Source organism: Mirounga leonina, unplaced genomic scaffold (assembly GCF_011800145.1).
Source record: "Mirounga leonina isolate KUSES-001 unplaced genomic scaffold, KU_Mleo_1.0 Mir_94, whole genome shotgun sequence".
Taxonomy (NCBI): Eukaryota; Metazoa; Chordata; class Mammalia; order Carnivora; family Phocidae; genus Mirounga; species Mirounga leonina.
In genome coordinates, this window is record NW_023270855.1 from 40,228,134 (window position 1) to 40,249,186 (window position 21,053).

Below are 21,053 nucleotides of genomic sequence, written 5' to 3' on the forward strand. Positions count from 1 at the left end.
CTGCCCTGCAGCCTCTCTCCCACTGCTAAGGTGGGTGAACAGGGCAGGTGGCAGTCTGGTGAGGGGAGGATACTTGGATAAATCTATCCCTAGGCACTTCCAGAAGACTCTTTTTTGCCAGACTGCAAGCTAAGTTCTGCAGGGAGCTTGATGATGGGACGAGGCTATAGTCCCAACATAAAGGCAAGGGTCCATAAGGTAAAGTAAGGACTACGGGTTTGAGAGGGGGTGGGGGAAATCCCAGAAGACTTCCTGGTAGAGGTCACTCAGTAGAGGTGAGTCAAGGCCAGAGAACAAAGCTGGCCCTGATAGGTTGAGTTCTGGTCTTTGCTCCACCTCTTCTCTGTACCTAGGTGCCCTCCAGGGGCCCGCCAGCTTCCACAGGGGGATCTCTGCCCTGAGGAGGAACTGAGGACCCCGAGTTGGTGGGGGGGGGGGTCTGTTCTCCTCAAGGCAGGAGGCCATGTTGAAGTTGCACACAGAGGACAGCTATTTGTGGCTCAGCGAGGATTTGACTCATGCTGGGGGTGGGGAGGATGTGCAGGAGGGGAGATGGGGACGTGTGAATCACAGAATCTGACTGGAGTAGTTGGTGACACACAGACAGAGCCTCTATTGCCACCTCTAGTCAGGCTTCAGCTCCTGCTGTGGGGCAGAAATAGGCGGCTGGAGCTCCTGGGTTCCTCCCTGACTCACCTGGTGACCTCTACAGGTGCCTCAACCCTGCTGTGCACCTCCCGAGACCAGGCTTGGGCTGATTCCACCCATCACAGAACAGGGCTGGGCACGGTGGGGGGGGGGAGCGGTGGGGGGAGCGCTGCATCAATATGTCCACCTCCTAAGAGTCAGCTTTGCTAAACCTCAGTTTACCCATTTGCTACATGGGCCTGGGTAGGGGTTACCTTCCCATTGTGCCTGACTCCCTAGGGAATATGCTGGGGCGAGAAGCAGGTGCTGCATACCCAAAAATGGCCATGATCTGTGCCACTAACTAGGGCAGGTGGCTCCTGGCCTGGGGAGCAGACGGTGGATCCTGGGCAGAGTGGCTGGCAGATACCCTGTGTCCTTGGCCTGGACCCTTTGCTTTGCTCTGGGGAGGCCTCAGCTGGTTCACGAATTCCTCTTGCTCATTGCTTCATCCCAGCTCTAGACTGCTGGGAAATTCGCAAATAATGACATCTGGGTGTTGGTACCTTTTGGAGACCCATGATGCTCGCCCCCCCCAGGGGAGCCAACGCGGATGATCCTGCTGTCACTACAGTTTGAAAACCACAGCTCCATCTGTCCACAGATGGGAAACTGAGGCACAGAGACAGGAGTGGGTGAGCCTGCACAAAGCCCATGGACTCAGGCCCCAGGAACCAGAATCCAAGTGTGCGGGAGAAGGCACCATGGGGTGGGGGTGGGTGGAGGTGCTGGGCTGCCCCCAGATGGGACAGGGAGACAGAGATAGGCGGAAGACAGCCCAGGTCTGGGATACTCCTTCTCCGAACTTTCTTCTTGCTTCCTGGAAAAACTGTCTGCCCCAGCACCCAGCCCTTCTGGGAGAGCCATGAATTATGCACAGAAGCCACGGGCCTGCGCAGGCCCATCATAAATGAGCTTTAATAATTCATACGGAGAGGAGCCAGGGAAAGGGAGGGCCTCCTGGGCCAGCCCTGGGGCAGCCTCTGCACTTCCAGCCCCTCTGCAGGCTTCTGCTGCCCAGCCTACCTGCCTCCTCCTCGCGGGCCACACACCAGCTAGGGCAGGATGGTGGGGAGGTCACTCCGACTCTGGGGAGGCACCGCCACTCAGCAAATGGCCTGTTCTTCCAGGCCGAAGAGCAGGAGGGTCCTCTCACGAGGCTCCTGGCCCAGGGCAGAAGCGGACAGTAGACAAAAGAGAGGAGGTCTGGTGGAATGCTAGCTAAAACAGTAACCCCAGGGGGCATGTGGGGATCGGTCGCTGCTGGGGGGGCCAGCTTAAAGTGGGGTGGGGAAGCTGATTTCACCAAGCAGGTGAGGTGTGTACAGAGACCTGAGGCAGTAAGAGAGGGGCCTCCTGGACTTCTGAGGAAAGAGCAGTCCAGGCAGAGGGAACAGCATGTGCGAAGGCCTGTGCACAGAGTACAGGAGTGTATTCAAGCCCCAGTGAGGAGGCCAGTGTGGCCTGAGGAGCAAGGGCAAGGATGCCATCGGGAGTGTGGCCACTGGACGGACTTTGCCCTTCCTGTGGTGGCCTGGAGCTGCAGAGGAAGGACACAGTTCCAACAGGACACTGGCTGCGCATGCATGTGAGAGCAGAAGCCAGCGACTGCATGGTGGCGGCCCCAGGCAGGCTGTGGGCCAGGGAGGTGGTAGGCAGTGGGCAGCAGGTGGAGCCGACAGGACTTGCCGAAAGAGAGAAAGCAGGTTCCAGGTCACCCTGAGGCTTTGGGCCTAAACAGAGGGAACTGCCATCAGTTGAGCCAGGGGAGGTGGCCGGTGAGGGAGAGAAGGGAGAGTGAGGCTCCAGAGGGAGGTCAGGGTCTCAGTTTTGGATCCATTCAGTTTGAAAGGCCTGTTAGACGTCCAAGTGGCCATGGCTCGCCAGCACCTGGGCGTTTGAGACTTGAGGAGAGGTGTGTGTCATCCTGATGGGCATTCATTAGCTGTGTGACCTTGGCCACATCACTCAATTGCTCTGTGCCTCAGTCTTCCCCTCTGAGGAGTGGGGATGAGGGTTAGGCTGCCGTGAGGATGAACCGAGGCAGTGCAGGGAGAGTCCGAGTCTGTCGCCGCTGTGACACCGGACTCACAGGCGCAGGCCCTGGGCAGGAAGACCCCAGTTAGAGCCCTTGGGAAATGAATCCCCAAATGGCCTGTGGAGGCCTCAGGCCACCCCTCCTTGGGCAAAGAGAGAGAGAAACAGATCTGGAGAAGCCAAGCACAGCGCTAGACGTGGGCCACAGAGCAGGGCCTCGTACAACAGGGGCTGGGGGAGAGATGGCCCCAGGGCCCTTCCCCACCCTCCAAGCTGAGCTCTGGCCTGGATCCCTACTCCTCCCCTGCTCCTTGGTGACTTCTCCGACCACTCAGTACTGCAAGGGCTGCTCCTGTGGAAGCTGGAGCAGTCCCCCTTAGGGGCTTCTTCCTACTGCTGGAAAACCCCAGACCAGGCATGGTGAGGGGGGTCCTGCTGAGGGGCTGCTCAGGAACCCCCGTGGCTGTGGGTGTGACAACCACCTCACTTTCTAGACGAGTTACCAGAGGCCCAGAGAGATGAAAGGATGTTACCAAGGTCACACAGCTAACCATGGCAGAAACAGAAGTCAGGCTCAGGTGACCCTCCATGCTACTGGGGAAACTTTTTCCCCTGCCTCAGCCAGCACGTCCCTGGCTGAGGCTTGCCTCATCTATGGGTCCTTCCTGACTGCTGGTGCCCCTGTGGACCCTTAATCCTGCCCTGATTGTGGGGAACGAGGCTGGGGTCTGTGACCATTTGCTGTGTGAGTCTGGACACCCTCCATCCCTCTCTGGGCCAAGCGGGCTGCCTGGCTCTTCCAGCCCTGGGCCATGCTGCTCTCTGGCTCCAGGTCTCTCCTGCCCTCCCCCCATCAAGCTGTTAGGAGTAAATACTGGGCTGGACCCAGCGCCCTAATTAAAGCCAGATGATTGTTCACTGTTAGTCTGAGGGGGGAGGCACGGTCTCGCTGCCACCTCCTAGCCGAGAGCCAGCTAGAAGGAAAAGCTTTTTCCCGGGGAAAGATAGGGAAGGGACAGCCCGTAATTAATAACCTCATTAAGGAGCAGTATTTGGGCAGGGTCCCAAGACACACATCGTCGAGGCCAATGGATTTAGACTAATTCGAACTTCGGCAGCATCAGCCCCTCCCCAGCTCCCCAGGGTCTCTGAGAATCGCCTGTGGTAAATGGGCTGCCTTTGTCCCTATGTACGTGGGATGGGGGGGTGGAGGGCATGACATGGGGGGCAGGTACCACGTTGCTCACACTATAGGGGTTTCTTTAGCTGAATTACAAATCAGTTGAAGATGGGCCAGTCCTTTGAGTCTTGTGCCTCAGTCTACCTGTTGAAGGGATGGGTGGCTAGCTGGGGAGCTTCATTCCACCCTGCACTGGCTGAGCCAGCATGCTCCCCATCACCCTGTGCTGACTGGCCTCCACATTTGTAGGCACTCTCATGTCCTTGGCCAGGAGTGGCTGGACCTAATTGGCCTCTCAGGAGCGAATGACCTTGACTAGACTTTTGCCCTCTGCCATCCTCAGGAGGCTGTGATCAAATCAGGGTCAGGGGCGATACCCTGGGCTTTGAGCCCCGAAAGACGCTGAGGCCCAAGCGTCTTCTCTCCCGAGTGCACAAGGGAAGGATCACGGAGACCCTGCCCTTCCGGAGGGATTGCACCGCACCTGGAGGCCTCAGTCTAAGGAAGAGGCACAGCCATCCCCCCTTAGTGAGCTGCAGGTCTGAGGAAGACTGGACTGTGGGTCTGTGCACATGAGTGTGTGGGACAGTCAGCCCTGCTGACATCCCTTCCTTGGGGCCGTGGTTTCCACCTGCCTCTTCTTTGGGTCCTGAGAGGTAGACAAGTGGTGAGCTTTATCTCCGTTTTCCAGATGGGAAAACTGAGGCCTAGAAGGACATGTCTGGGTCAAGGCCTCAGAAGAGCCAGGACTGGATCCTGGCACTCAGTCTGGGTAGAAAGGGACATCCACCCAAGCAGTCAGGAAGGACTCCCTGGTGGAGGTGGCTCTGGAAATGCCACAGTCCCGGGGTGCAGCCTTGAGCTTCCTGCCATTCGCAGGGTGGCTGTGGTCCAGAGGGAGGGCCGGCCACGGCCAGGGCTGCTTCAGCAGGGGCCACGGTTGCTGTCTGAGCTTTGGGTGGCTGCCGGGGGACGGACACCCTCTCCAGGCCCACCCACCAGTCATCTTCCCCTGGGCTAGGGTCAGCCTGATGCAGGCCCTCTAGCCCAGCTCTCTTGGGCTCTCTTCAGGTCTGTGTCTGTCTGTCCCTTACCACCCTTCTCTCGCCCGATCTTTTCTTCTTTCCCCTTCAGAAGACTGTGAAAACACCGAGGTGGGAGATGGCAGGCCAGCTGAAATATAATCAGAATAATTGAATAGCAATTTATTTTAAATCATTGCCTCCCCCAGAGCCGGGAGAATAATTGGCCAGCCTGTCACGAGAGAAGCAGGAGACCTGTGGGCTGTCATCACTGCCAGGCTTGGCTCACATGCCCCGAGCCGCGGGTGGCCCCCACACCCCTCACCTGCCCCAGCCTCGTCCTGTCTTGCCATCCACCCCTCCCGCTTCACCTGCAGCTCCACCCTTGCCCCCCGCCCCCCACCTGCCCCGTTGTGATGGCTGCTCTGCTGAGCTAGTGGGAGGTCAGTAGATTGCTCAGAGGTCCCCAGGGCAACCAAGTTCATCCAGGCAGGCTGCCTGGTGGAGGCAGCCCGCAGCAGGGCTTTGATGGCAGAATGCCTCCATAGTGGTAAGGAAGCCTACAGAGGCAGAGGTTGGGAGTCCTGAGGCCCCTACTAGGCCTTGGCCTCCCTGGACCTGCCCCTGCCTGCTCTGGAACAAAGCCTGCCTCCTTCCCTTCTGGCCCTTCTGCAGGGTCCGGCCTCCCACACCCACCCGCGCCCTCTGAGGGTAAACCTGCCGTGTCACCTGTCTCTGGTTTTTTGATTTGTTTAATTATAGATGAGTTTTCTGCATAATTTATTCCAAAAGCCTGGATTATACTGTACAATTAAATCACATTCTGATCAACAACTTCGGCATAAAATTAACAACTGGCAACAGTCTCATCTGTGCTGCGGCATCTGCACGCAGGCCCTCCCTCTCCCTCTCCCCTCCCCTCCCCTTCCCGGGGCTTCTCCTCCCCCCTCCTCCTACCCTGCCCCTCCCCACCGCAGGCCTCAGAGCTCCAGACCCCAGGGCGGCTCTGTAGTTTGGCCGGGGCCTCCCCAGGCTCGAGCTGGGCTCTTGGTGGTTCTGCCCGCTGAAGGGGGTCCTCAGCCCCAGTTCCTCACCCCATATGGGGATGGCCTCGCTCCCTTACCTCTTAGTGACTCTTCTCTCACATACTCCTCTTGGTTCTGAAGCCTGCCCTGGAGAGCAAGGCCTGGCGTCCTGCAGCCCCTTGGGCCTTCTTCCCGCTGGGCTGCCCTCAGTCTGCCAGGTCCGGGCTTAGTGCCCCTCTGCCCTGTGCCCACTCCCTGCCTCTCTCTCACCCTTTCCAGGAATCCTGGCCACACTCCCTCCCTCCGTGCCCCTCTCCCCAAGTGCAGGCATTCATGGGAGCTCTCCTGAGCACAGGGGCCCTGTACTGGGTGCTCTCGTAGCCCCCAGGGGTGCCTGGTAAATATGCATCGAGGTTGCCGTGTGGATTTGGCCATTGAAGCTTTTCAGCCAGTCATTCGCCTTATTTACAGACAGGAATACTGACATTTGAAGGGAGCTCAACTCCCCGAGGTCGTGGTCACACCTCGACCTCGTGGTGCCTGAGGCTTCCCAGAAGCTGCCCTGTCCTGGAAGGGTGGGGTCAGGGACCTGATGGAGCCAAGAGGATGGATCTGGCTTCCTGCTAAGTATGTGGCCCTGCACCCATCCTTGCCAGGGGCCTCCGTTTTCTTATTTGTGGAATGGGGGCCCAGTGCCTGCACCTCCCTGGGTTCAGGCACATAGAGGACACAGAGGTACAGGGCTCTGTCCTCGGCCTCTCCTGCCCACACCAGTCATCCTGAGGGCTGCAGCCCCTGGCTGCACGTGCCTCCTCCCAGACACTCTCTCGCCTCCCTGTCTTGCTAATTTGGCACTTAGAGACACTCAGAGATAAGCAGTGTCATCTCGGTGAAGAGCATGGAAAAACACAGGGATGTGGGGAACCAGCAGGTGGGCCTACGCTGTCGGGAGGGTGACCCATGGGCAGCCCTCAGGAGGCACTGTGGAGCCAGGCACCTGGCCCTGGGCTGATGGGAGCCCAGGCATATTTGGTCAGCTTGCCTTTGATCCAGTGGGGCCATGGATCCAGATACGTCCCGCATACTTCCAAAGCCCCCATGCCATTCTGCCAGAGGGAATGCGGCTGTGCCTGGCCAGGTCAGCCTCGGCTTGGTGGGTGGTTTCTCCAGCCTTCAGACAGGAGCTGTGGGGGTGCATAGATGACTCCCGGCCTCCTTTGTCCCATGGTGTCACGCCTTGGAGCCAGCACTGATATGCCAGCCAAACCCTGGAACCCACATACTCTCATCTCAGTGACAGGGAAATGATTTATCTATCATGTTCTTTTTAACACTGGGACACATACTGCCTTCCTAATTGGGTTTGGTTTAGGTGAATAATCAGAGTAACTTGTTTTCCCTGGCATTGTTTTGATGCATGGTGCTGCTGGGGCCTGGGGTCTGTCTGTCCATCACGCCCAGGGCACCAGACCAAGGGCTAGAGCCACCCCCCCACCCCGGCCCCCAGGAGGATGTGTGTGTCCTGCCGTGTCATGAGCGGACCGGTCTCTGCGACCTACAGCAGAGTCTGGAGCTGCTCAGCCTGGGGGTGGAAGTGGGGAGGCCGTGTGTATGTGCATGTGAATGTATGTGTGTGAGTGTGTGTGTCTGTGAGTGTGAGAGAGAGACAGTGGGAGGGAGGGAGAGAGGGAGGGAAAGAGTGTGTGTATCTTGGAAAGAATTGGACTTTATCCTGAGATTTGGCTCTTCTAAAATTCTTTTAGTGTTGAAATAGCCTTTTTAGATGAAATGATGGTGATTATAATAATAATAATGTGTTGTCTGAGCAAAATAAAAACTTGGCATCCATGTCTGTTCTTCCAATTAATTTTCTTTTGCTTATCTGTGAAATCCTAGAACCAGAGACCTATAGATACACTAGAAAAGAGTCAACAGCCTGGGGCCGAATCAGTGGTGTGCTAGTAAATGTTTACAGTTCACTCTCCAGGGGGGAAAAGAACTGCAATTTGTAGCATTTGCCGATTTCTGTGGTATAAATATTCCCACCATGGCCGATTTCAAGTTCGCAGAGTGACAATACTGAATGCAGAGCTGGGAGGAGGTGCACTCTTGCGTGGCTCTTGCTGACTCTAGCACATCCATGCATCAGGCTCCATGTCTGCTGCTTCCTGGGTGGGTGACCGTGGGCTGGTCACCTAAAGCCCCTGTGCCTCAGTTTCCTCATCTGTAGATTGGGGATGATAATGTTTGCTGCTTTGTGAGGCTTGAAGCAAGAGAGCAAGTGGCATGCTGGCACCACTCCATGTACATCGTGGGTGCCCTTGTGCACATTAGTCCCAGAAACGATTATGATTGGCATTCGTCCCCTGGACCAGTGAGTGGCTGAGGTCAGGGTCAGGCCCAGGGCAGAGTTAATGGTTCCCTTTGGAGATCAGCTCCTTGACCTCAACCATTTTTGTACCTAGCTGGACACAACATCCCACCTCAACATTCCCCCCCACCGCCCCCGGGCTCTGTCTCAGGAGCAAAAACAGCCACCTGCCCCGCTGTCCACCCACAGCCACGGCCACGTGATCAGCACCTGGTACATAGGAGCAGGGGCCAAGCAGGCTCTCCGCTCTCTGCTGGGCTTTGCCCTCCCCTGGCTAGCACCGGAGGCCTGATTGCCCTTTGTAGCCTGGTCTGCAACCTGGCCTCCTCCTGGGCTTGGGGTTAGCTTTTTCCCTGTGGTGGGGACTGGAGGTGGGCATCAGGCTGTGGCTCAGCCAGCAACAAGCTGAAGCTAATACCTATTTCTTTTGATGTTGATTTTTTTTTTCCATCACGGTCCTGACATTCAGCTTGGCAAATTGCAATTAGTGATCCGCCCGCTTCCTGCTCCAAGTTCCCATGCCAACCGACCCGGGCACACACAATGGCACAGGCCCAGCCCCCCAGCCACAGGCCTGAGGATGGATGTGGGGCAGGGGGCTGGGGTGGAGGCTCGAGCTCTTCTGACCCAGGGAGCTAGCAGAGTCCTGGCCCTGAGTGACACTGGGGAAGGTGGGAGACGTAGCAGGCCCAAGGCACATGTTAGGGCCAGATGTGATCTCCTGGATCCTATGGTTTCTAGGGTACTCCTCCAGAGACTGGGGGGCTGGCTTCACCCCGCCCCTACCTTGCCCTGTGGGCTGTGCTTAACCCGTGGTGTATTTAAATCTTTGTGGTAACTCTCCTATGAGCCCTCCCTGGAATGGCCTTGTTCTCTGTGTGGTGGGATGAGGACGTTGAGGTACCTTTTCAGATGCATTAGGGCAGCGGACCTTGGTCACAGCAGAGAACACCTTGGGAAGTGTGGAGAACATCTCCCTGGTATGGTTTTGCTCACCTGATCTGGCACTGCCTAAAGGAAGGGTCACAGGTTAGAACGTGGACCGAGCCTCTCCCCCGATGCCACTCCTGTTCCGTGGGTGTGGGCTGGGAATACTGGGTCCTGAGGCCACCTGTCCCTCCTGTTGGCTCACAAGTATCCCAGTGCAGCACCTTTGACTGCCTGTTCTCATGTGTCCTTCTCATACCCTATGAGGTGGTCCCAAATTATCCCCACTTTCTGGAGGAGGAAACAGACACAGACGGGTCAGAACGAGCTCAGAGAAACACCAGTGCGAAGGAGACCTGCTTAGGCTGGTGGCTCAGGTGAAGGACTCATGGGGCTTGCAAAGCCCCTGGAAAGGGGCGGAATGGTCTGAACTGGACCTGTGGGTGGGCAGTTGATGCGGGGCACGCAGCAATGAGCTTCAGATAACATCTGTGTGCTGGAAAGATGAGGGCTGCCTCCACCAGAATCTCCACGTCCACTTCTCAGCTGAGGCCCACGGGGGCAGGAAGCTGCCCCCGGCTACACAATGACTTGGTGGTGACGGCAGCGACTCATGTTCCTTCCCCTTCCTCAGGCCTCACCCAGCCTTGGGGACAGGAGGCTCTGAGATCCAGCAGCCCCCACATGGCTCACTCATGTTCCCCTCTTCCCTGGTGTCCAGAGTCCCCACATTCAGAGCAGCAACATCAAGGGCTGGCTCTTCACGGTGAAAAATAGTCTCCCTGCAGGCTTCTTGGAGCTGCTGGACTCCCTCGGTGCATTTAAACTACAGCCTGTTCTCCTCCCTGGCTGCGCAACAGTACGTGAGGAGAGCCTGGGCCACCAGGTCTAGGCTTCAAAGGGAATCACAGGCTTACTCCGGTTCCTAGTCTCTGTTTCTCCTCCAGTGAAGATCGGGTTCTGAAGGAGTGGCTGCTACGGGTCACACCCCAGGTCACTCGGCGCTGGGCTGTCCCAGCACTGGGGAGGGGGGCCCTCCTGACACCTCTCTCCTCTCTGCACACAGGATGCAGCACTGGGCCCGGCGCCTGGAGCAAGAGATCGATGGCGTGATGCGGATCTTTGGGGGTGTCCAACAGCTCCGTGAGGTAAGCCCGGTGCTCTTTGCTTTCTGCTCAGGGACCCTCTTCTGAGTGGGAATGGGAGAAGGGCTTCAGAAATAAGGAGTGAGGTTGGCCAGTGCTGGTCCCAATGGGGCAGGTGGGGAAATTACTAGAAAAACAGCCACTCCTCCAGGACTTGGCCTGCTCTTTCTGGTACTGAGCACTAGCCAGTGAGCTCTGATGTCAGGGTGTTGGGCTTTCAAGTTTTTCTTAAAAAAAGATTTTATTTATTTATTTATTTGAGAAAGAGAGCGAGAAGGCAAGTGGGGGGAGGAGCAGAAGGAGAGGGACAAGCAGACTCTGCATTGAGTGTGGAGCCCGACGAGGGGCTCAATCCCACGACGCCGAGATCATGGCCTGAGCCGAAATCAAGTGTCGGATGCCTCACTGACTGAGCCACTCGGGCGCCCCAGAGTTTCAGGGTTTTACGTGGGTGAGGTCTGTGTCTGAGGTAGCCCCTGAGGCAGGGGGCCAGGCCCTGGAGGGTGCAGTGGGTGCGGTTGCGCACAGAGGTTGAGGAACTGTCCACGCGATGAGTGGGGCGGCCAGGCCGACAACAGCGGAGCGCAGCGCGCTGGCCGCTCAGGGCGCTGTAGCAGGAGACGGGTTGAAAGCCTGTGCTTGGCAAGTTGAGGGATCAGGGCAGGAGGGGTGATTGATTAGGCGCGAGCGACCACATTCATCCTCGGAGATTATGTTAATGTTTGAAATAGTGATGTGAAGAGCAGGCCATCCGTCACCCCCAGAAGGCTGCAAAATGTGTCGCTGTCAGGTCTCTGAGCCGTCACTCTTTATGTGGAAATGCAGAGGCTCGGAGAGCTGAGCTCTTGGAGTGCTTGGGTGGGACTTCCAGGGACCTGGGGGTGCTTTGAGGAGCTCTTGCTGGAGGCTTGGGCCAGCACGCCCGACCAGAACCGAGCAGGGGAGTAACAGGGCTCTCCTGCCGATGGTTGTCCGGGAACAGCAGAGTAAACAGAGTTTCTGTAGGTGGTTAAGCCAAGAGGCCAGGTCTGGACCCTCTTCGTGACATCCTTCTTGTTCAGGGCTGGGATCAGCAGGTGAATGGGGAAGCTACCATGGGGTCTTAGCCTTGGTCCTTCCCCCCTGCTTAGCTTGGGGCAGGTACCCAGGAAACGGGGCTGGCAGTGAGTACATCGCCACTGGCTGTGGATGGGGCTGTCCCTCCGGCACAGATGCAGCTGATCAGGGCTGGCTAACAAGGTGGCAGCATGACGGGGAGCGGGAGTCCGGGTCTGGAGGTCTCAGCCCCCAGCTTGCTGGGTATCCTCCCCCTAGTGGCCCAGTCTCTCTGAACCTCCCTGCCCTAATTGCTGGGCTTGAATTGCAGTAACCCCCATCCCACTCTTCCCATGAACTCTCAATGACTCAGCCGTACTTAGAGGCCAGCAGAGCTTTCCAGAGAAGGCTCTGTAGGAAAAGCTGTTCCAGAACAGAAGTCAGTTTATGCTCAGGAGTTGTACCCGGCACAGACTAGGTTCTAAGTGGGTGCTGCCAAGTGTAGCAGTGTAGGTTAATGAAGAAGTGATAGTACCCTGGAATGTGCATCGTGTGCCTTTCCAAGTCTTGTATTGGAACATAAGACGTACCATAAGTAGTTAACTACGCACCTCCAGTCAAGAATGTTCCGTGCTTTGAATTCCCAGCTTGAGGACATTGTTTATTTTATAGTCATGGGCAACTCAGACCCTGAAAGTTTGCCAGGAAGAAGATAATGTACCCATTTCATACATGAGATTTGGTTCTGTCTGAACCATTGAGCTCCCTGGCTGGTGAGAACCAGAGATGGAAGCCCAGCTCAGCATCCCCACTGTGTGCTCCTGGGCGAGTCCCCAACCCTCTCTGATCCTCACTGATCTGATCTGTGGCGTGTCTGGGAGATCTGGCTGGAGGATGAGGTGATGAGAATAACAGTGGATGGGCTGACACAGATACACCCCCTTTTCTAGAAATTTGACTTTCCCTCACTGATTGGAGTTTTCACTCCGAGGACCTGTTGGCCCCTCCCTTTCTGATGGGAGGTGAGTGATTCCAGACACTTTCCTCGGTGAGCACATCTTCCCCCACCCCCACCCGGCCAGCCACAACCAGAGTCATGCAGGTGGCTGTGGCAGCCCTGGGGCTTGGACCAGGGCTCCTGACTCCTGTCCCCAGCCTGCTCCTCCTCTAGGGGCACCTCTTGGAAGGCTGGGCAGGATGAGCCTGGGGAAGTGGGGAGCTGGGCTGGAGCAGGGGCTGTGCTTGGTGCGGTGGTGGCCAGCCTGGCCACAGTCAGAGAAGTGCTGACCTGGCGTTCCCGGCTGGCTCCTCCTGGCATCCCTCTGCCTGCCGACGGCTGCCAGCTCCCCGGCGGCTCTCTGTCCTGCTCCAGTTTTTTCTCACCGGCTTCCTCAGCCTCTTACTTCCCGCTGACAGCTCTGGGGCTGCTTCTTGGCACCTGGCACTCTGGTGAGGTGGGCGGCAGGAAAGCAAGTAAAGAATTCCAGAGGAAAAGGACAATCCCACAGGAGCGGGAGGGAGCCAACCTCCCCGCCCCCTACAAGCCACCCCAGACCTGACTAAGTCACCATGGCTCTCCTTCAGATGCATATGAGAGGGCCTGTGTGGCCAGCCCCTGCCCAGCAATGATGGGTTGGGAGGATGCTTACAGCAGAGCCCTGACCCAACTGCAGATGCTCCCGGGGATCCTGGCACCAGCTCCACCAAGCTGACAGCCTTAGGTCTCCCTGAGCTGATTCTGTGCTCCCCCCAAACACCCTGCAGTTGGGGTGTCCTGGCATCTGGGCCCCCTTGGCCTTCCTCCCCTGCATGGCTGCCCTCTGCCCCTACCCCGGTCCTGGAGGCTGCCCCACTCCCAGGAGCTGGGCGCCCCAAGAGCTGGTAGTGGCAGGAGTCCAGAAACTGCAGACAGTGGCATATGGGAGCATTTTCCTTGCCTTGGCACTTTCCTCCTCCCGACCACAACCCCATGGAGGCATGGCTGCGTGCAGACCAGAGCCCACTTACAGGTTAGGAACCATAGCACACCAAGGTGGGGTGTGGGGGCTGTCTGCAAAGACCCCATCACATTTCCTCATCTAAGCCCAGGGCCAGCACATAGTGGGTGCTCCGGCTGTGGCCTGGTCTTCACATGCCATCCCCACCCCCATGCTTAGCCAGACAGTCCTGAGCCATGGCTCCCCCCAGGTACCCCAGTCCCCCCGCCAAGCCCTGGCCTATTCCTGATGTGAAGAGGCCACAGAAGTGTGGGTTCTACTGTAGTCTGCCCTCTGCAGAACCCCTGGAAGCTGATCCATGTCTCCCAAGCTCCTTCTCTGCCCTCCCCCATCATCACCATATTGTCCCCATCCTTGGTGGGGCGGGGGAAGAGCAGAGAGCATATGCTTGGGCTCTGAGCTCATTTACATAATGAGGCTGATCAGGATGAATAATTCATCAGGTGCCTGGGGGTGCATGGGGGAGGACGTGGAGATGGCCGTTTTCCCCACTCTGAAGCCCAGGTCACTCTGACAGGTACAGCCAGGAACCTACTCACTTCTGACTGGGTGTCCAGTGTAGAAGGGGAACAACTCCGGGGACCTTGTGGGGAAGCAAAGCAGGAGAGATTATAGTCAGACGTGAGGAAGAACCAGTGGCTCATCAGGTGTACCATCCTGAGATGCGTTCCTGACCTGGGTGAGACACCTTCCTTGGAGGGTCTCTGAAGAAGATCCTCTCTCTGGGGTGAGGGAAGGCTTCCTGGCCAAAGCTGGGCTGGGAATAGAGATCCAGGATGACCATGTCTGGGGTCCACAGGCGTCTCTCTGGAAAGTGTCAAGCCAAGCCTGGGCCTGTGGGCGCCTTTCTCAGTCCACATCAACCCCTCCTACCTCGCCTTCTCATTGGGGCAGAAATGGCTTAGAGCCTTGTCAACATCCCTGGCTGCCTCAGTTCCATGATGGCCTTAGCCCAGCTGCATGCGGCTCGTTACTCCTGTGGTCCTAAATACAAACGGGAAAACCAAGGTCCTGAGCGACTGTCTCCACTAGCCAGTCCCATCCTGGAGCCCCGACAGGCCAGTCTTATGTGGTAGTGGGGTTGGGGAGAAGTACCAAAGCCAGAGGTGCAGGCCTGGGGCCTGCCTGGAGGAGCTACCCTGAGGCAGCCTCTCCCCTCAGTTGCTGAGCTGTGTCTACAGAGAACAGGACCCTAGGACTCGGAGATCCCTACCCCCAAATCTCCTCCTCCACTCCCCACTTCTGTGCTTCTCTGGACAGGCATGGTGATTCAGACCGATGGTATCCATGTGTCCTCACGCTCTGGGTAGCCAGGGTGGCATTTCTGAACCAGTGATGGTGGCACAGTCCCAGCCCATCTTGTCTGCCCCTGGCCATCCCGGTACCCCATCTACTTAGTGCTCCCTGGGAATGTGTAATTAATATTTGTGGAGTGCCACATCTGGAGCTGGCTCCTGGCAAGGACCAAAGTCTGGCCACGACAGGGCCCCTTCCTACATGCCTTTGAGACAGGCCTCCCACTGCCCCTCCAGCCCTCCCCCCTGGCTGGTACCACTAATTCCTGAAACTCATGCATACTCACACACTGGCTTAGGGGTGCCGGCCAAGACTGTGGTTGGCCCCCATCTGGGGTGGGTTCTCTCTGGGCATCTGGGCATTCAGGTGGGGTTAGCAGTGTCCAAGAGTGCCAGGGAAGCTCAGAACCCTAGAAGGGCTGGGGCAGAAGAGGAGGAAGGAAGCCGGGGTAGGGGGAGGTGCCAGGGAACAGAACAGCCCCTGGAGGGCCAGGAAAGGGGAATTCAAGCCGTTGTGACCCCCAGACCCCACAGTCGGTCCTTCTCTCAGAGCACTGTGGTTCACATGTACCCCAAGAGGGAGGCCTGCAGCTCCCTGGCCAGGCGGACCACCCCCTGCCCACCTCGGAGACCAGCACAGCTGTCCCAGCTGATGTGCTCATAGTAAGATGAGGGGTGCTGAGGGAGCCCTAACCAGGCCCATCAAAGCCCCTCCCGAAGGTTCCTGGAAGCCTCAGAACCTTTGTCCTAGGGGCTCTGCTTTTGCTCCTCCCAAAGCCCCCACCCCTCCTCCAGCCACCTCCCAGTGAGGCCCAGCAGTGCCCTCCTTTCTCCTGGTGAAGATGATCAGGATGTGGGGTGCGTTGCGGTGGGGGTGGGGGGGCGCGGGTGTGAAATATACCGCTGGGTAAGGATTGCTGCCGCTCGCCTCCCTAAAAACCCACATATATTATTCTTTAATGGAAAGTTAATTGTCTTATTATTCCCTCCATATGGTCCTCTTGCTCGGCACCCAGCGGGGATGCATGGGGCTGAGGAGGGGCTCCTGGGAGGGCGTCTGAAACGTGGTGAGGCCGCCACTTGAGCATAATTAGATACACAGAGGCAGATGCATGGAAGCCTGGCCGAAGCCTGCCTGGACCCCTTCTCTGTTCCCCCAGCCCAGCCTGCTCCCCACTTCTTTCTTTCCCAGGGCTGCCCTGGGGGTGGCCTCTTCTGCCCCTCCCCCACATGAGGTCTGGCAGTGCTCTCTCCTGAGCACTGTGTGGGGAGACAAGAGACTGGGAGACCGGGAGACTGCGTCCTGCTCAGCCCATCCCCCCCCACACACACTCTGTTGTTGCCAAAGGAGAAAATTCCATTTTTGAAGCTTTTCAAAAGCCATTTCATCAGTGGCAGGAGCTCCTGCCTGCGGGCCAGAGGACTGGCTTGGGTCTCCAACATCCCTTCCACACACCCTCCCACCAGAGAAGGAGTGCGGGGAGGTCGGTGTGGGGGGAGGGCTGCCCCGAGACACTTTGCCCAGGGGCCCTGGCTTATGTTGGCCATGCCTTCCATGGGCACTCACTACTGGAGCCTCCCCTACCCCAAGGGCTCCTCCAGTACCTTGCCAGTAACTGTGCCCTTCTCAGCCCCTAACCCCTCCCAGGCCTCTAGTGAGGGTGTTAGGTCAGAACAGCCCCACAGCAGGTGGAGGATGCAGTGACAGGGAGGTCCCCAGAGGAGCACGAGTGGGTGGTTGCGTCCATGGCCAATTCAGAGCCCCTTGCTCTGGAGTCTTGCAGGGGGAGGCTGGTGCAGGGAGCCCTGCCAGGAGGCTTCTGGAGTTCGGGCACAGTCTCAGTGCAGAGCTGCTCCCCAGGTGCCTGTGGAGGCTGTGGGTATGGAGGGGACAGGTCTGTGGGAGGGGCCTCTCTGGGTGGGATCAGCAGACCCATGGCTGGTGGTACCGGCATTGGAGAGGGACCACCGCAGGGCCATGGCCAAGGTCAGTTCCAGAGGATAGGGACTGGCTCAGAGCAGGAGAAAAGAGTTGTGCATTCCTAAGGTGAGACCTGCCTTGAGGTCCCAGAGCTAGTAAGTGGCAGAACTGGAACTTGAACCTGGAACCTCTGCCATGCGCAGCAACGCCACAGTGGGTGGTGGTGGAAAGAGTGGAGTGGGCAGGATGACCTTCCCACGCTCGGGGACCTGGGGCGTGTTGTCCTGCCTCTCTAAGTCTTGCTTCCCCCATCCGTGACATGGGGATCTGAGCATCTCTGTCTTCATGGAACATGAGAGGATCTCAAGGGACCAGGGGCAAGGAAAGGCTATGGACAGAGCCCTATAAATGTGGGGGTGCCGTTATGCTCCCCCCCATCCCCGCTGTCAATTGCTTGCTCTTCCAGGAGTTGGTCACAGTTTGAGGAAATTCAGATGCCCATGGTGTCCCCTTTGCTTGTCTCAGCCCAGGAATTTGGAGATCCATTTTCCTGTCCCTCCTGTCTGAGTCTGTTCCAGCTGCTGTAACAGAATACCATAGGCTGGGTGCCTTATAATCAACAGAATTTCTTTCTAATGGCTCTGGAGGCTGGGAAGTCCAACATCAAGGTGTCAACAGATCTGGTGTCTGGCAAAGGCCCACTTCATGGTTCATAGATAGCTGTCTTCTTGCTTTCCTCACATGGTGGAAGGGGGAAGGATCTCTCTGGGGTCCTTAATGAGAACACGAATCCCCTTCGGAAGGGGCTCTGCCCTAATGACCTGATTACTTCCCATAGAGCCCACCTCCAAATACCGTCATGTTGGGATTAGGTTTCAACATATGAATTTTGGGGCAACACAGATATTCAGTCTCTAGCACTGGCCGACCATGGCATCTTTTGGGAACCTTACAGGGAGAGGCAGGGCTTGAAGAAATGGGGCCCATGGACCAGGGAAGGATGGGTGGCTTCTTGAGCCAGAGACCCAGGGAGCCAGCTGCAGAGGCACCCCTAGGGAGGAGGTGGGCAGTGGTGAAGGAAAGGGACCCTATACTCCAGAAGAGGCCTGTGAGTCTGTTTCTCAAATCAGTCAGCCAGCTGGCAGCTTGTCTCCAGGCCTGGTGGGTTGGGCATGGGGCTTGACTGGCAGTAGAGTGGAAGTGGTGGGACACCGCCGATCTGTGGGCCGGCCCCAGGTATTGGCCCTGGGGAGAGGTTAGTGGATCTGAAAGTAGTGTGGCCGAGGCCAAGGCTGAGGATCACAGGTTCTTGAAGGTGGCAAGTCCAGGGATCTCTGGAAGGTTCTGTGACTGGGGTCCCTCCATTTATTATTTTTTTTAATTTTTGTTTTTTAAGTTTATCTGTTTAAGTGATCTCTACACCCAACATGGGTCTCGAATCTACAACCCCAAGATCAAGAGTCGCAGGCTCCTCCAACCGAGCCAGCCAGGTGTGGGGTCCCTCAGTTTAAAGAAGAGACAATCTCAGAGGCAGGGTCATGCCTCACCAGACAGACAGAGGGCGTCTCTCTGGAAGTTTGGGTTGAGAACCCATGGCTTTGCTGCACACTCCTTCCCTAAAGTGGATGCCCCTCAATCCTTCCATTTTGGGAGCCTAAGACATCCTAAGGCAAGACACCCCCACTCCTCCCCCCACACATAGCAGGACTATTCTGATGAACACCCTGGCTCTCCCCTGGGGTCCCCAGAGAGGCTGGCCTGGTAGCAGGACAGTGGGGGGGTCAGCTCCAATGGGGGCCCAGTATTTGCAGATTATTGAGAAGAGGCCAGGGTCTGCTCCCCTCCCTGCTGGCCTCTGCATCCGTCTCTGGAGAGCAGTGGGGCCGCATGTCCAGAGCCAGGGGCCGGTCTGGATGATCAAGGGTGGGAGATGGGGGATGGGGGTAGAGGGTGGAATGGGTTTCCATGCTGGGCCTCCGGGTATGGCCAACCTGATCTGCATTCCTCCCTGCTCCTCCACCCCCATCCATTGCTGGATCGGTGGCAGCCATGGGGACACTTGCCTGAAATTTGTGGAGCCCCAAGCGTTTGGCAGAGGCAGAGAAGTAATTGGTTCTGACAAAGCACAGCCAGCCCCAGGGGCAACATGAGCACCATTTACCATGACCAGGCAGGAGACAGAGGCTCAGCCTGGCCTGCCTCCACCTTCTCTGAGCATGGCTCTCCTCTCCTTGTGAGCAAAGATCTAGAGTTTGGAGAAGGTTGCAGAGCCCCAAACCTCCTGTCTTTCATGTACTTCTCTCCCAGCCCTGGGACCTGGTGGCTCTGCAGGGCAGCTGGCTGGCTACTTGCGTGTGTGTGTGTGTGTGTGTGTGTGTGTGTGTGTGTTGGGGGGGATCCTGGATAGACTCCTCAGCCCACTCCTTGTCCATCCTTGGGTTCTCGGGAAACCCCAAGGCTCAAGCATCCTGGCCTGAAGGTGTGGGGTTGGGGGCTGGGCCCCATCTGAGAGGTCATACAGTCTGGGTGGAGAAGCAGGCTGCACACCCAAGGAGGGCACATATACATGCACACCTGTGGCATGCAGACTTGCATATATGTGCCCCTGAGGCTGGCCAGGGATAGGTGCTTAGCTAGTAACTGTTCAGTGCATAGATAGGCAAAGTGGCAGGCATCGAGGACTGAGAAGGGGGAGACCAGGGCTCTGACTGTCCCACAGGACCATGGGAACCCCCCAGCCCCACATGGGGAAACAGATCCAGTGCATCAAGTTGGAGCTTCAGTGCCAGATGCCCTGGGAGCAGTAGGCTTGCATGGGATCTGCCAGGCTTGGCCCCACATCCAGGGTCCCCGATTGCTCTTTGTGAGGAAATGGAGAGTGTGGGGGCCTTGAAGAAGGGCCCAAGAGAAGAGCCTGCTGCAAGGTGTGTTGCCACCCAGATGTCAGGCTGGGGCGGGGGAGGCTGGGCTGTTCCCAGAGGACTTGAAGGCCTGGCCAAGGTATGTGGCCTGCGCAGGGGGAACGGAGAGCCTTTGGGCCTCCCAGCCATCCCTGTGCCCTCCCTGTCCCCACTAGACATCCCAGCTTCTCTCCCTAGTCCACTTGCCATTCTCCTCACTCACCCCCATCCCCTCCAGGCCTCACCCCAGTTTTAAACCCAGCCCACAGCCCCCTCCACCAGGAAGCCCTCCAGGGTTTACCCTGAGGCCAGTAGTATCCAGCGCTCCCCACTCCCTTCTGCTTTTGCACCCTTTGGGTACGCACAGAAGGCAGGAGCTGCCAGGAGCCTTGGGTGGACATCATATGGGGTAGGGAGATCATGACTAGAAGTCAGGGTCATGCCCAGGCCTCCCCGGAGTCCACCTGAACATGCGCAGTCAGACCTAGAAGGCAAGCAGGCCACCCCCGCCCCGTGATTATTGGTCCCCTGGCTCACTGGGAAACACCTCTCTGACCTGCGGAAGCTCGTGTAAGTAGAGTACGGCTGACCACCCGTGGGAGAGAGAGGACAGGAGCGTGATGCCGAGTGTGGGAAGGGGACTGTGTGTGCGCCTGGGAGAGAACCTGCAAATCTGCATGTGTGCTCCGTGTGGGGGCACAACAATGCGTGTGCATGTGCTCGGGAGAGCATGGGGGCTTTGTGGGGGGTGTGGCCAGGCAAGTGTGTACACGCACGTGCGCGTATGTGGCTGAGCTCTGCATGGGGGTGTGAGCGGGCACACTCAGAGAGCAGGGTGGGACGGCGAGGAGGCAGATGCCAGGAGCTCTGTGTCACCCGAGCAGGCAAGAACTGCTTAACTGGTTAATTAGTGAAGCTGAGAAATCTCAGTTGTGGGTGAGGAGCTCACATTCACGCACACACGCCATGTTCCCGTGCGTGGTAAACATCCCCCCGAGTGACTCTGTCGCCACTGCAGGGGGACAAGGTGCCAGTCGGCTGTGGATCTGTGTCCTCGCCCCCCGTGTGTCTGCATCCCGGGATGGCCCCTCTCTGGAGAGCACAGGCCTTGTGCAGGCTGTCCTCGTGGTCCTCAGTCCAGTGCTCGGAAAGGCTGGGTGGTGCGGCCGCGGAGACATTGTTCCCATTTGACAGGTGAGGGAGCTGTGGCACTGAAGGGGCGTGCACAGGAGCCTCCTTTCCAGGTCTTGGGCATCGTGGGGAGGGAGAGGCGGCGAACCATTTGGGTGCCTGTGGGCTTAGAGCAGAGTTAGAGCTTTCTGCGGCCCAGGATAGACCTTTCCCATGCCAGGTGCTTTGTCACCAGCCAGCTTCCTGCATACGCCCTGCAGTCAGGCCCGGGGCCTGATACCCCCCCCCCCAGAAGCCTGCTGAACACCTCCCCTCTGCCAGCCTCCCATGCACCGCAGCTCCCGCAGCGCCGCCCCCGCCCCCCGTGTCTCCCCGTGTGT

The 21,053-nt window shown here is 57.8% G+C and overlaps 1 protein-coding gene across 2 annotated transcripts in view; it reads left to right on the forward strand.

Moving 5' to 3' along the window:
* The window catches only part of CACNA2D2 (calcium voltage-gated channel auxiliary subunit alpha2delta 2), a 140,555-nt gene that overhangs the window by 16,355 nt on the left and 103,147 nt on the right, over positions 1-21,053 (forward strand). For both annotated transcript variants that reach the window (XM_034996624.1, XM_034996625.1), the window contains exon 2: positions 10,316-10,397. In XM_034996624.1, the coding sequence (XP_034852515.1) occupies positions 10,316-10,397 (82 nt within the window). The remainder of the gene's footprint in view (positions 1-10,315; positions 10,398-21,053) is intronic.